Source organism: Poecilia reticulata, linkage group LG23 (assembly GCF_000633615.1).
Source record: "Poecilia reticulata strain Guanapo linkage group LG23, Guppy_female_1.0+MT, whole genome shotgun sequence".
NCBI lineage: Eukaryota > Metazoa > Chordata > Actinopteri > Cyprinodontiformes > Poeciliidae > Poecilia > Poecilia reticulata.
In genome coordinates this window covers 672482-687896 of record NC_024353.1, presented here as the reverse complement: position 1 = coordinate 687896, position 15415 = coordinate 672482, and the positions used below count along the sequence as shown (strand labels likewise).

Here is a 15415-nt window from a genome sequence, read left to right as displayed (position 1 = left end):
CGAGTCCTTTTGGTCTGCGGGCTAACCTCCAGGGCTTTATATGGAGTTCTGTTGGTCTCCCTGCCTGCTTCCGTGGCTTTGTTGCGAGTCCTGTGGGTCTCCGGTCTGACCTCTAGGGTTCACAGCGAGTCCTTTTGATCTACGGTCTGACCTCCAGGGCTTTGTAGCAAGTCCTGTCGGTCTCCAGGCTTTATCTATTTCAGTTAGTTTTTTAGTTTTATTAGTTAAATATTGTTTATTTTTAATTTAGTTTTTATTTCTTAATTCTTTTCCTTTAGTGACAGATTCGGAATCTCATGGAGTGTGAAGGAACATAATGGTAAAAAAGACAGAAGCGTTTCTATATTAACATCAAGCATGATTTTCATCAATTAACCCGCTATTTTAAAGAGTTCCCTACTCATCCGTAATGTCAGAATTTAATGGGGCTAGGATTTAATGAGGCATCGGCTATGTCTTACTCCATTTCAAGCTAAATATAATAAATTTTTTTTGTTTTACTATAATTGTTTTCAGTTAATTTGTTTAAGCCAGCCGTCCTTTCACATTTCAGCCAATAACATTTTTAGTTTTAAAATCAATGTTTATTAATAAATGTTTTATTCCAAAGCAATATTCATAAGTGTTGTAACAATTGGAGATTTTAGTTACATTTTATAAAATTTGTCCCATTAATTAATGTCCTGGAATTCTAAGCTCTGTGTTGGTGAATTGAACGGTGAAAACAAAACACCCTGCTGGGGCCAAGAGGAGGAAGTCAGGGACTGGTTGAATAAGCGCCTTGGTAGCATGCTGATAAATTAGCTAAAATTAAAACTAGATATTTAAATGCTTTGTATAAAAATGTCTGACAAACTAAATAATCCATGTTGTATGTCAGTTAGGATTTTTTTTTACTTATTGTATCACGCTGTGATAAACAGTTGTAGTATTCTGATAACATACTTACGCTAAAACAGCAAGACGGCATTTGGTAACCATGGCAACAGGTAACAGTTTAAAGGCGGGTTGTTGTTTTTATGCAGTCCGCGGTGTTAACAAAATAAATAATCCCTCTGTATTTTTATCATTGTGTCCATTTTCTATTTTTTTTTAAATATTTTAATACTTTTGGAACTATTGTGTAACAGCCTAATGAAGAAAAAGAAACCGTTGTATCCATAAGGATAGACGCCTCATGGACCGCTCTCGTCACTGACGAGATTTAGGGCGGCCATCTTGGAGCGGTCCACCACTCCACTTAGCGTTATGTGTTTAGCAGCACAATGACGTATCAGCGCATTTAATTGATCATAACACGCTTTTTTGTTACTGGAAACCATATTCAAACATCTATCAAAGCTACATTTATAAACAATATAATAGGAATGGAATATTCTGATATTGATGTATGATGAGCATTTTACAAAGCCCACAGCCGTTCATAATTTATTTAATACATTTAGTAATATCAATACATATTTATATAACTATACAAACACAAATAAATAATGATTAATACTGAATCATGTGTGTGTGTGTGTGTGTGTGTGTGTGTGTGTGTGTGTGTGTGTGTGTGTGTGTGTGTGTGTGTGTGTGTGTGTGCGCGTGCGTGTGTATGTATAGATATATAGATATATATCTGTTTTTCAGCCGACGAGTTCTAGCTTCAGAGATTCAGCAGCTGAGATTGAGTCCAAAATCCGATGTGAGATTCATCCGAGCTGCAGTGAATCTGTCTCTCTTTATAGATATCACCCTCTTCTTCTTCACATCGTGTCTTTATGAAACCTTCAAAACAAAAACAGAAGATTTGGGATGTATCTAACTAGTGAAAGAATTACATATAAATAATAGTCTTTACCACCTGTGTAAACTTTGCTGGTGAATGTTATAACACGTAATATAAGTTTTATAATGTATGTTACATTGTTTCATTTCTAATGTAGGCTCTTGTGTCAGATAATCTAAGTCAATGTTAGAAAATAATAAATTTTTTTAGATTTACAGAATCTCAGTTAGCCTTCATAGCGGGGCTGAACCCGTATTACACCAAGCACTGTAGCTAATATTAGCTGGTATCTCGCCGGTGGACACAAATACACGAATAAGTAATATTCTAATCACAAAATATACACAATATGTTCATCTTACATGTGAAATGTTGTTTGTGGAGCCCTCACATCAATAGTCCATCGATCCAAACAACAATATCTCTCAGTGCTGAGGCATCTTCTGTTTTGGTTGAGCAAAGTAGGAGGGTCGACCGCTCCAACATGGCCGCCGTATTTCCTGCGCCGGAGCAGCAAATGCGGGGTCTACTCTTATATTATGTCTATGGTTTTGAGGCTTTTGTGAAGTTGGAGTGAAGTTTTAACATTGTTTTACATACACAGACTTCTGTATGAACATCTCTATGTTCATGGGGAATCAAGTGTTTAACACATTATTATTTTCATCTTTTATTTTTCTACTCATCAGCTTATGGAGTTCTTGTTTGTGTTTTATAAATACGTCTAAGTTTAATAATGTTAGAAAATCAATTTTCTGTTTATTCAGCCAGTATTTAATACAACTGACACATTATAATGTTAAAATTTTTACGTTTTTTTTAATATTTAAAAACATCAGCGTAAAAAATGTAGCCCTTTTATTTTATGAAAAGACATCAGCCCTCTTAATACAAGAGAAAATTCAGATTTTATGGAAGTAGCCGATAAGATTAATCAGCTTTAGATTAACTTATTAGTTGAAAACTTTCCTCCCTATATTGGGAGTTGTATGAATAAATATTTAGGTTTATTTATTGATTTTTTTCTTTTCTTAACATTCCAGTTGTTTCTGTGTGTTTATACTATTTTTATATTTACTGAGATGTAATTACTTAATCTAGTCAATTATTTGACATGCCTTTGTGAGTGGCTTTTTTCAAATTTTGTGTTTTCTTTTGTGCACAATGACAATAAGGACTGTTGATTCTAAAAGCAATATTTACACCTAAAGCTGCTTGTTTTCCACAGCTTTTAGTGGTTGGATCAGGTCAACTGTCCCTGCTTGAAGTGAATCGTTCAAACTGTATCTAACTGAACTTGTTGGTTTAATTGTGACTCGATTCTCCCCATCTGTCGTTTCCCAGCGGTAGGAGGTACTGGACTGTGGAAGTGTAGGTTTGTTTCTGTCATAGTGCACCACTCCAAACTACCTGTGTGCAGTCCAGTGAGGCTCTCTCTCCTCTTTACTTCATCCCTTCCTCTTCCTCTTCTCTCACACTTTAACGCCAGCGGAGGATGCCAGCCCCAGCGCCACCCTCCCCAGGCGCCCTCGCGCGCAGGCCGGCCCGGCGCCCGAGCGCTGCCACAGCCTCGGCGACCTGTCCCGCTCCCCGACAACCGGTCGCCGGGCTCCCTCGTACGCCACCTCCTCTTCCGCCGAAGTGTCTCCGCTCCGGAGCGTTCTGACTCGGCGGATGAACACGTGCCCTCATAGGCAGCGGCATCCGCAGCCCCTTTACGCCTCCGCCTGCACCGTTCTGCTCGAGCAGCCCGTGTGCAGCCCCTATTCCCTGTGGCACATCGTCAGTAAGTAGGCCAAGAAGGAAGAAAAAAGCGGCTAACTGTCATTCCTATGGCTGCCTGCGCTCGTGACTTACTGTACGCATGCAAAGCTTCTCCCTTGAGGCCGTTTTGGGGATTTGTGCAATGACTGTGCACTATGACTTGTTTTATCTCCGTGCATAAGCAAACACAGCGAGGGTAATCGCTCACTAAATCTGGACCAGTGACGACAAACAAAGGATGTAAACTCTCCTGTTAGCCAGATTTAGCTTCCGAGGTGGAAAGACGTAGGACTTGCTTAAGTGTGACTAATCCTGTTGGCTGAGATCCGCTCATTACTACTCAAGGCGCTCCTCTAAAAAAGTTCTCCCACTTTTCCTTAAAACTCCCCGAGCATCTTCCTGTGGAACTGATCCCCTGCTGAGAGCATGTTTTCTGCTGGACCCATGAACTGCACCACTGCTGCACGCTCTCTGCCCCATCGTGCGCTCCTGATCAAAGTTTGAAGACCAGTTGAAAAATGGCAAGAATTCACATTTTGCACTGCTGAATGTTAAGACGGTTCTAAGTAGAGCTTCAAAATGCAAAAAGAAGAAATGGAAAACAAAAAAAATCTGAGTAAGCATTTTATTGTAAACCTTTAAGTGGATCTTTAATCTAAAATTCATGTTCTTATACTTCCTCTTAGGTTTCTACTGCTTCTAGAAACAAACCAAGTACTTAAAAAAACACCCAGAAAGTTTCTTGCAGTAAGCTAATACTTTTAGGTGTTTGGAAAATGAGGTGTTTCGATAACCTCCACAGTGTAACGTCACAAATCAGCAAGCACTACCCGTTACCTAGCAACCCTGTCAAAGCCCAACCGGTTACTTAGCAACCCAGGCAGAGTTCCAGTGTGATGGTCAGCTGGTTTTACTGTTGTACAATGGCTGCTGGAAAAGATGAGCTTTTTCCAGAGACCACTTGCTGCATTCTTGTCGCAGGAGGCTCCACTTCTGTTTTCCAAAGATGTACGGTTGTATAAATGTGCATCTGTTTGCAGCCATTTTCACGTGCGCGTGTAAACGTTGGGTTGGGGTTTCAGAGTAGGAGGGAGTGGCTCTGCTTAGAGCATTTTTAAAATCCAAAACTGCAAAATATACATTTTTGGAATATTTCAATTGCGCTTAAGATTTTGATCAGGAGGGCATCAGCTTTGGAGGAGAGCGATTCGGTGACGGATTTTTGCATCTGGAGTAAGAATTGCTAAACCTCACCTGCATCCATCGGCACCACGGCCCAACATGTGTCCAGTTATGTTACCCTGCCAGTTTCCCTTCCTAGTGGACAAGCTTTCCTCCTCATGCCTCCGCCCTCTGAGCCCCACCCTGCTCCAGCTTTGAGGTTCTTTCAGTGACTGGAAAAAAAATTAACTGGGGGTTATATTTAAACCTGTTATCGCTTTTGTTTGTTTTCATTTTTAGAGAAGCCCCTGTTCACCCGAGACCCGACTCAGCTGAAAGGCAGCTTCCTGTCCACGGCGCTGCAAAAGAGCAACATGGGGTTCGGCTTCACCATCATCGGTGGGGATGAGCCCGATGAGTTCCTCCAGGTCAAAAGCGTTATTCCCGACGGACCCGCCGCAGCCGATGGCAAGATGGCCACAGGTAAACCCCAGGAACGGCTGGCACACTGTCTGAAACAGAGCTAAACTGAGCCCCAGTACTTACAAATAACAAAATTAAAAAAAAAACTTTTATCTGAATCAGTTAAATCTAGAGCTAAAGCGATTAATCGCGATTAATCGATTGTTTAAATCATAGTTAACTAATTTAGCAATCGATTAATGGTTAACTGGAGTATATAGACTCTGAATAGGGTCATTTCCTGAACCCCCCCGCCCCCATACTTACAGCTGTAATAAAGCCAAAATTGTTCAAAAAATATATACAAAACTTATCTGTCAATATGTTTTACCCAAACTCCTTGTGCCACAGTTTTAGCTTCCGCTGGTTTAAATTATGCAAATTATGCAAAAAAAAAAAATTCTATCAAGTTATTAATCAGTTAATCTAAAATGTATTCAACAAATTAGTGCTGCAATTTATTGCTGCCAAGTCAAGCAGAAAAACTGAACTTTTCACATGTTGATGTCAAATTTCACAATATAAATGCTGTTATTGCCTGTTAGGCACAAAATGTACATTTTTTTATTTTAAAATGAATTTAATGGTTTATTTGCATCTTTCATTGTGTTTGTAATATTGTATTAAAAGGATTAAGTGAGAAATGTGCATGATATGCCAGATTTTTAAATCAAATTAATCAATTAATCATCAGAATAATAGATTAATCGATTATTATTTGGAACCCTAATATGGATTTAAAATGTTTTCTCAGTTTCTGAGAATACTGTTTAAGTCTAGAGCCAGTTCATCTTAAAACTTGCACTGGCAGAAGCTTTGTATGTGGATATATGCACATGCCGGCGAACCAACTGTGCATTTTTGTTCTTCCATTAATCATGGAACAGACTGAGTCCTACAGCTCTTGGTCATGGCCACATAGGGGAACAAACTGCTGTACTCTGAGATGATCCATCTGCACTAAAGGTCAAGGGATGAATAGTAGTCAGGTTGTACTTTGATGTATATTGTGGAGCAAATAATCTAATTTTGGACGTTATTCATCACATTGACTCTAAAAACATTGATCGAAAGTTATGTGTCCTCTTTAAAACTTTGTCCTCTTGCAGATTTTGAAAAATTCATGTCATTGCTTTAGCATAAATGCCCCTACCAGCCCTGTTTTTACTGACTTATAGGTTCACCGGTACAAAATACATCCCTAGTTGACTAATAAAGCTCGTCTCTTCTCTGTTTCTGTTCTCCTACTCTATTTTAGAATTCCCTTCTCTTGTTTTATGTATTATTTTCCCCAAAATAGCTAACAGTTACTCCTCTTCGATCCCTTCAGCTCATCTTCATCTGTGTCTCACCAGCCTTGCTCCAGCCCCCTCTTCAGACTGAGTGTCCTACTTCTACAGTTCCAGAGCAGGCACAATCACAGAAACTCAGAGAGACCCAGGCCTGGGAGGGGTGTGAAATTTGCAATTTTGGGTTGAAGGTTCTTATCTCTTTTTGCATTCGACCCCTCTTGGGCGTCATTGTCAAGCAATTCCACTATAGAGCAGTTTGTCAAGGATACATACTTGTTTTAAACTCAGATCTTTTGTTTTATGGACCTTAGTGTCTTAACGCTTAGATTTAATACTATAGTATTGATATTTTTTACGTTTATTGTTTTATTTGTGCAAATATTTGCATTTGTTCAACATAGTTTTACATTTACGCCCCTTAGGAGCAAGGGTTATATAGATTAGTGGGTCTAACAAGTTGCTACAAACTGTGGAGCCTAATTACTGCCTCTTATTCAGCACCAAAGGGGTTGTTTCTGCTGAGCTACATCCTTATCCAGGCACCACAGTGTCTGCTTCAAAAGGATAAACCTTTTATTTTTTAAGTTCAGTGTGATTTGGTGCACATTCTTCCTCCAAAACAAACAAAAATGCACTTTACAGCCTTTCTGTAACTGGAAATAATCAATTTTATTCATATTTGAAAGTTTTACTCTTGACAGTATAGAATCTGACAATTATTTATGCTGCTTTTAAAGAGCCTTAGGAGCTAACAAAGTAAAGTAGCTTAAACTAGCTAGCTAACAGAATGTAGCAGGGGCTACATTAGGCTGTGGGACAAAACTCACTTTTTACCAATTCTTTGTTTTTATGTTCTTAACCCATTTCGTACCAATTTATTTCTCTTGGTAATGAGGTATTTTGTGTTGAAACATGGTGATAAATGAGATAAAAATTATATACAAGTCTCACGTAGTTTAATTTCACTGCATACTATTTTCTGAAGACTTTCTAATTTCCCTCAATTTCCATTTATTTTGGTTCTTAACATCTCAGATCAAACCAAAGTAGATCCAAATGACTTCATGCTGATTTTAGTAATTGACTCTAGAGTCTCATAGACTCTAGAAAACTAATTTCAAATCTTTTAATTGTTAAAGCAGCACAAACTGATGCATGGTCACTACAAAAACGTCTCATCGTAACTGAATGTATTTTGTACAGAAAAAGGTTGAGTACAGAACAACCACTTGTTGTTCTAGCAACTATTGTACAGCAGTAAAACCAGCTGACAAAACGTCTTAGAGCTCCAGTCGGGTTGCTAGGTAACGGGCTGGGCTTGGCCTGTGGTTGCTAGGTAACGGGCTGGGCTTGGCCTGTGGTTGCTAGGTAACGGGCTGGGCTTGGCCTGTGGTTGCTAGGTAACGGTGGAACGCCCTAATGCCCTGAATGTAAGATTTGTGAAACGGCTCATTTTCCAGTATACCAGAAAACATTAATGTTTAATATATTTAAACAGTAATTTAAGTTTAAACATATATATATATATATATTTTTTTTTTTTTTTTAAGCACTTGTAATGTCTTTTGAAGCAGTTGAGACGCTTTATTTAAGTAGAAAAACTTTAATTTTGCCAGCAAAATAAAATCTCGTCCGATTAGTTCGAAGAATCATCCTCTTAAATGTTGTCCTCTTCTTTTTTTTTTCTAATATGCTCTCATAATTTGCAGCAAGATAAAACTCACTCAGTCTTTCTGACAGATAAACTATCATTTGGACATATATTGCAATAGCAAAGCAAAAGGACATTAATTGCTAAAACCTGAAGATATCTCTTGGACTTGGAAATGCAGTCTCCATCGAAAGCCTGCTGGGAGTTTTGAGATGCCATAATCCTCTCAGCAGGGACCCTCAGTCCTCTTATGTTCACACACTTCTGAACACACCATTAGAGGGAAATTAACATGTCATGTAGAATTATGAAGGGAAGAAACAGTGAGATGACTCAGCTTGGAAAAGTCGTCCTTGGTCACTGTGAGTCTGCTGTGAAAAAACGTGGTTTCCAATTTGCAGGAATCTGACATTACTGCAGTTTTTTTGTCGATCTGCGTTTGGCAACATTTGATCTATTCTTCCAAAGTGTCACCTTAGAAATGTTAGCATATAACATCTTAAATACAACCTTTTCCATAAAAAATGCACTTTTAAAAGGTAAATTAATTCCTCAGACTGATTTTTAGTGAGTCATGTCACATAGTTCTGAAACAGTTAATCAAATTAATCGTGATTAATCAGTCATTGAAATAATCGTCAACTAATTTTACTCATCAGTTAATCGTTAACTGGCGTATCAAGCCTCAAAAAAGCCCATTTGCTGAAAGAAAACATTCTAACAGCTGTAATTAGGTCAAAACTGTACAAAAAAAATATACATTTTGCATTTGAGACAAAAAAATAAACCCTTTCTTTAAATATGTTCTACCCAAAACTCATCAGGTGTCTTAATTTTAGCTTCACCCGGTTCAAGTTTTGCAATAACAAATTCAATTGCTATCATTGGCAATCCTAAAAGTAATCAACAGATCAGCCCTTCACCGTGCTGATGTTAAGTCAAATGGAAAGGGTTGTGTTAAAAAGTATTTTGTAGCTGCATTCACTAAAGGAATGCTGTGTTGAATTTTAGACAATGAAATGTTTTTCTTATCTCAAAATTGAATTTAATTATTTATTTACATCTTTTAATGTCTTTCTAATATTGTATAAAAAGGCTCCAGTGAAACATTTGCAGAATGTGCCCATTTTGTCCCCGATTAATCGTCAGAATAACCGATTAATCGATAACTAAAATAGTCGTAACATCATGAATTTAAAGTGGTCATCAGTGCAGATGCCTGGATTCCAGCTCATACCTCTTACAGGTGTTGCTACTTCCTGTCTGTCTGCATTTTCTGTCTGGCCACAAACTGAGAGACACGGCGAGAGCGAGGTCACCGCACCATCATTTGTTTTCTGCCAGCGCGCCCGGCTATTGATTGTGACACAAACGCTCAAGGCAAATGTCGGCCGCGTTTACCCTGATTAATTAAAAAGTCCCTCACGTCACGCCGCCTCTAGGTGTGTGCTCTTTCTGCCACTACCAGCAGAGAAACCAGAAATCGTTTGCATGCGACTCCGTTTACAATGAGAGATCACATTCACTTCTGTCGCTCCGAGGCTTTAACCTTTTTTTCTTCACTTTAACAATTAATCCATAAATATTGGATGAATTATCTTCTCATGCAACTGACTGGTTGGAAAGCTTCGCAACACTTTCTAGAAATCCCGACAGTTTGCCTATAATTAGAAAATAAGCAGGTAATGCTGAGCGCCTGCCCTTTATAAGGATTGGTTTTATTGTTCCCAGGCGCCCAGCGCCTCCACTGTGGAGCGTAAAACACTATATTTAGCAAAGAGCTGGAGACAGGGATGCATGTGGCGTCCTTTTGTGTGGGAACATTTAATTGTCTGCTAGGTTTTATCTACTCTGCAGTGAGCAAATAAAAGCTCTGGAAGCCATAAAAGGCAAACACTTATGGCCACCTGTCATCTTTACCCTTTTACGCAGGAAAGGCAGATAAGAGATTATCGGGGTTTTTGTTTATCTGTGTTTATGGCAGGAAACGTGTGCCTGGATGCATCTGACACTGTAAACACATAACTGAGCTTTAACTCATTTTGCAGTTAGAATCTGATGGCTAGCCATCAGATTCATAGCTTTACTAAAACGTCAAATTGCATTGATTTTTCTATGCCCATTTAATTAGTTTAAATAATTTGTGCCTTTGTTTTGCTCATTATATGTAAATGAGCCCACATTAGCTCTTATTTGTCTTATCTTGTTTTTTAACCTCTTTAGTGGCTCCATTCTACTTTTTCCTTGTTGATTTTTGACTTCCTGCCTATATTTATGGCATAACTGTTATTATGTTGGGAGAAACATACCTGTGCTTTTCTGATGATCAGTGATAACCTTCAGTGTTGCTTTTTATGTTTTACCTTTAAAAAAGTTTTTTTGCGACATGCTGCATCGTAAAATCCCTTAAATCTAAACACTTATGTAAATGATTGCCAAAACAAATAAAAAAAGTATTCTTCCCCTGAATGATTTACCCTTTTTTTATTGATTTAACAAATCAATCGCAATCAACTAAATTTGACTTTTTTACAAAAATAAAATCTCTTCAACGTCAAACTTGTCATTTGAACTTTAACTAGATATTTTGTTGACGAAAGTTCAGTATTAGATGATTATATGAGAGCAGCAAGTAATGATTATCAATTAATCTGTTGATTATTCGATTAATTGGATAAAAAATTCTGCATATTTTTCATTTAAACTTTGACTGTTTTTGAATCAGTATACTCCATTTAACGATTATATGATTATTATATTAATGATTATTTAAATAATTGATTTGACACTATTAATCCGATTAATTGTTTCTTGCCACATAAGGAATTTGAGTCTTTTAACAATTAATCGATTACTAGATAGTTGATGATTATTTCAATAATCAATTCAAAACGATTAATCGTTTCAGCAATAGTCTACACTTGACTCTCTCTGCGTTTATGTTTTCCCGTAGGAGACGTCATCGTCTACATTAACGACGTCTGCGTTCTGGGAACGACCCACGCTGACGTGGTTAAACTCTTCCAGTCGGTTCCCATCGGTCAGAGCGTGACGCTCGTGTTGTGTCGCGGCTACCCTTTACCCTACGACCCAGAGGACGCCTCCAACACCAACAACGCCACCACCACCATCATCTCCCCACTGGGCATCATGGAGCAGCGGCCCATCATGGTGAACGGCAGAACCGGCTACGATAACTACCTGGACTACCTGACGCGTACGGCGCGCTTCGTCACGGACCCCGGTCAGGACCACGTCAACTCCCAGCAGCCGCCGCTTCTCGCCGCTCACCCGGGCGACACCCACCTGGACGGCTCGCTCCCGGCCACCACCGGCACCACGCCGCCCGACAGCGTCTCCATGGCGTCGTCGGGGGCAACCCAAGGGGAGCTGCTGACGGTGACGATGGTGAAGGGCGTGGACGGGTTCGGCTTCACGATCGCAGACAGTCTGACGGGTCAGCGCGTCAAGCAAGTCCTGGAGCCTCAGGGCTGTCCGGGTCTCTGCGAAGGTGACCTGATCCTGGAGATAAACAAGCAGGCAGTGGCCGGATTCACCCACACGCAGGTGGTGGAGCTGCTGAAGGAGTGTGCAGTGGGGGCAGAGGCCAGCCTGGTGGTGCAGAGAGGGGGCACAGGTAAGTCCACACGTCTGCCTGTTGTTCTCCAGAGGAGCAAAGTCTGTGATTCTGTGTGTTTCAGTCCAGTAGTAAAAGCTGAGTCAGTCTTAGATTGACCAACAGTAGCTGCGTTTCCATTAACCATAAAATTGCACAAAAATTAAATTACAAAAAAAAATTTGCAGAATGGAAATACGGCAATTTTGACACACAAAACTTTTTTGTGCTAGATGACGTGGTTTTTCAGCCGCTTTTTTTTTTTGCAAAACTGCAACGGAAACAATTTATTCGCATCACACCTGATCAGCTACAGGATGTTACTACTGCCAAAAGCGACAAAGAAGACATCAGGAAGTAGTTGTTTTTTTCAATGTGCATCTCAGTTCGTAAAATGTTTTGTCACTCAGATGTGTTGAATCCATGAATCTTCTGTACAATCGCCGACTATAATTTCCCCAAAACGCCGCACACGAAGCCGCTCCAACGCCTGCGTAAGTTTTCTCTGATGGCTGACAGATAACGAGCCTGCTAAGGTTCTTACTGTTAACTAAAATAAATTAAATAACAGACATTTTCATTAACGTAAATAATTAAAAACGGTAGGTAATGGGGAACAAACTATAACAAAGTGAAACTATTTTGTGTGTCTATAAAACTAAAACATACTGAAATTGTAGATGTAAAATTTGTTTTGTGTTTATTAAATTATTTATTATTAGCCTTTCAAAATTATTTTCATGTTAAATTTTGGCAAATTACGGTAACCCATAATCCTCCGGTCCTCAAAATGACAAAAGAGAAGTTGAGTTAATTGGTTGTTTAGTAATAATTTGAATAATTTAAAAAAAAAATGGTTTATTCTGTGTAGTATTCACTACCCAATCTTTGTATATTTCATCACAATACTCGGATTCTGCACTTAAAAAAACTAATACTATTACTGTAACTAATAAAAATAAAATAAAACTAAATATGTAACTAATAAAAACTAGCAAACACATTCTAAAAATTGATTTAAGCAAAAAATCAACAAGGAAATAAAACTAAACTATAATGAAAAATGCAAAACTGTTACCATCCTGGCTGAATTATGACTATATCTCATGAACTGTTTACATTTGACACGGTTTTTACTAACTTATTGCGTTTACAGATTTCTTATTTTTCTTTTTTTACATTAGTATAAAATAGGCAAAGATTTGTGATGGAAACGCAGCTACTAACCGTTTAAATCCTTTCACCTCCAGATTCAAAATGTCCGTCTCCTCTGAGTCCGATCAGCCAACGATGCGATCAAACGAAGAGTTTTTCTAGCTGCTTTTTGATGTATTTTTGTTTGCATGGTCAGTTTCTTATGGACTCTGAATGTCTGAAGTAGGACGAAGCGATAAGCTTAAAAGTAAAATCTGAAATTATTACTTTATTCTTGTAATAATATAACTTTATTTTTGTTATTAGAATAAAAAAAAACATTTGTCTGGCCCTAATATTCTGTCGGAGAGTTGACCTGAATTTAAAATGTAAATAAATAGAAGCTGGAAAACGTTTGTCAAACAAAATGGCGTCATCAGTCTAAAGCTAAAGGAATTTATTTTCCAAAAATGAAAAACCAAAACTTTGATTAAATCAAATTTTTCCCCCAATTATCATATAAACGGCCTCCAACTCCAACTATACGTCTTTCCTTCTTACAATCAGAAAACGCCCCAGCAGAATCTGCAGGTACTGTTGTTTTTTTTATTTGTGTTCGCATTATGACGGCTGACCTTGTGAGCTGTGAGCGTTCAGACGTCAATGCTCGTCTTCAAAGTCGGAAACTGTCAGAGAGCTTCAGAATAACGTCAGCGTCTCTGATGGTAAATGAAAGGGATCGTACAAAGAGGAAGGTGTTTTGTCACCCTGGACAAACGCAGCAGATATAAAAAAAAAAAAAAAGGTGCCGGTTTTTGTGAAGTAAGACATGAAACCATGATGGATCATTTCAAAAGGTTTATCCACCTTTAAAGTGACAGACATCCTCTTTAAACCGACTGAAAAATTCATAAATCTTTTAAGAGAACATGAAAAACAGAAAAAAGCTCAAATAGCCTGGTTTTATTACGTGTCCTGACAGCAATAATAATAGTTTTATGAAGCATTTAGGATTCTTAAGTTCAAATGTAACATCTTTTACTGATTTTTATTGACAAAAAAAGAAATTAAATTTAGCTTCCTCATTCCAATCATTTTGTTCATAGTTTGCAGAAAAGTTACAGAATATCAATATTATCTCAAAGGTATCAGTCAGGAATAGGGTACAAAAAAGTGCTTATACTATAGCAAAGCAAACAGTCAATAATATGAAAAAAGTTTAGTTATGTTGCATTAAAAAGTCATTTTTCTTGGCATTTAAATTTTTTTTATCTTAAATGCAAAATGTGCAAATTTTTTGTTCAGTTTTTGACTAAAACTGCTTTAAGAGTTTTGTTTTATCAGCAAATTATCGTTTTTGACTCTGTATGCGCCAGTTAATGATTAATCAATTACTAGATTAGTTAGCAATACAAAGTTTCCCCCAGAAAACTTGCTAAGCCTGGTGGTTGGGCTGTCATTCATCCAGCGTTTAAAGTTGACAGAAAATTTTAAAATATCACATGATAATTACGTTATTGAAGGATTGTAAGATTAATACCTTAACACCATCTATAAAGTTCTAAAAATGCAAACATTTAAAAAAAACTTAAGTAAATAAGCAATGCTAATCTGGTGGGGGCAAAAGTTAAGCCTGGTTAAGTGTTTCCGCCGTTTCACTGGCGGAAACACTGATTTCTTAGTTCTGCAGAGAAACATACATCCAGGTCAACATATGAAAGTCTTCTTTTGGCAAGAAACACAAGAAAATCCTGAAATTAGATCAAAATATACTGCATTTCTTACTCAGCCTGGTTATTTGAGCTCTCCTTTTCATTGTGGGTAACCGGATTGTTACATTAGAAGGTGGAAATTTTTTAGAAATATTAATAAAAGTCTAATTTTTTTTACATTACAAAGCATGCTTCTGCTCCCTGAACCAGCTGGAATTGAGTCCGTTTAAATTTTTTTGGTTTTGGTCTTGATTTATCTTGGCGTCCACTGAGAGGCGATGCATGAACTTTGCAGGGTGATCTGAAAGCAAAGCAGTTCTGCCTTCGCCTTTGTGTGCATTTGTTGTGTAATGTCACATTCGAGTCATAACACCAGCTGCCTGAGAGCCACAGACACCGTGGAGACTCTGCAGCAAAGGTCAGCATCGCCATCTGAATATAGTTACGGCTGTTTATATTTCGTTATTAGGCTGCCCGTGTCTGTTTCCAGCATAGAAATCCAAATAAAGATCCTTTTTAACGTGTAAAAAAGTTCTCTGATGTGTGACAGTGAAGCAGTTTTACTCTCATGGTTGGAATGTCGAGCCAAAGATTTCTTATTCCATTTGTAGATATAAGTGAATACATCATGGTGCTCTGTTGAGTGTCTTTGTTAAAGGCAGCTGGGAGTCAAAGGAGCTCAACTTTTATTGAAGTGAGGCTGGAAGTGAGAGATGTGTGTCAAAAGGTTTTATTTTTCAGTGGATGTGTCTTTGGAGAGGTTCATGTGTGGTTTGGGAATATTTCAGAGATTTAAACATGAAACCACGCTAAGCTCGTTAAGATCTAAAGCTATGGTCAAATGATTATTCG

General features: G+C 38.1%; 1 protein-coding gene across 12 annotated transcripts in view; it reads left to right on the top strand.

The window, feature by feature from the left end:
- magi2a (membrane associated guanylate kinase, WW and PDZ domain containing 2a) overlaps positions 1-15415 on the top strand; it is a 246390-nt gene that overhangs the window by 189342 nt on the left and 41633 nt on the right. For all 12 annotated transcript variants that reach the window (XM_008400375.2, XM_008400370.2, XM_017302738.1 and 9 more), the window contains 2 exons: positions 4997-5179; positions 11055-11738. In XM_008400375.2, coding sequence (XP_008398597.1) covers positions 4997-5179; positions 11055-11738 — 867 coding nt within the window. The remainder of the gene's footprint in view (positions 1-4996; positions 5180-11054; positions 11739-15415) is intronic.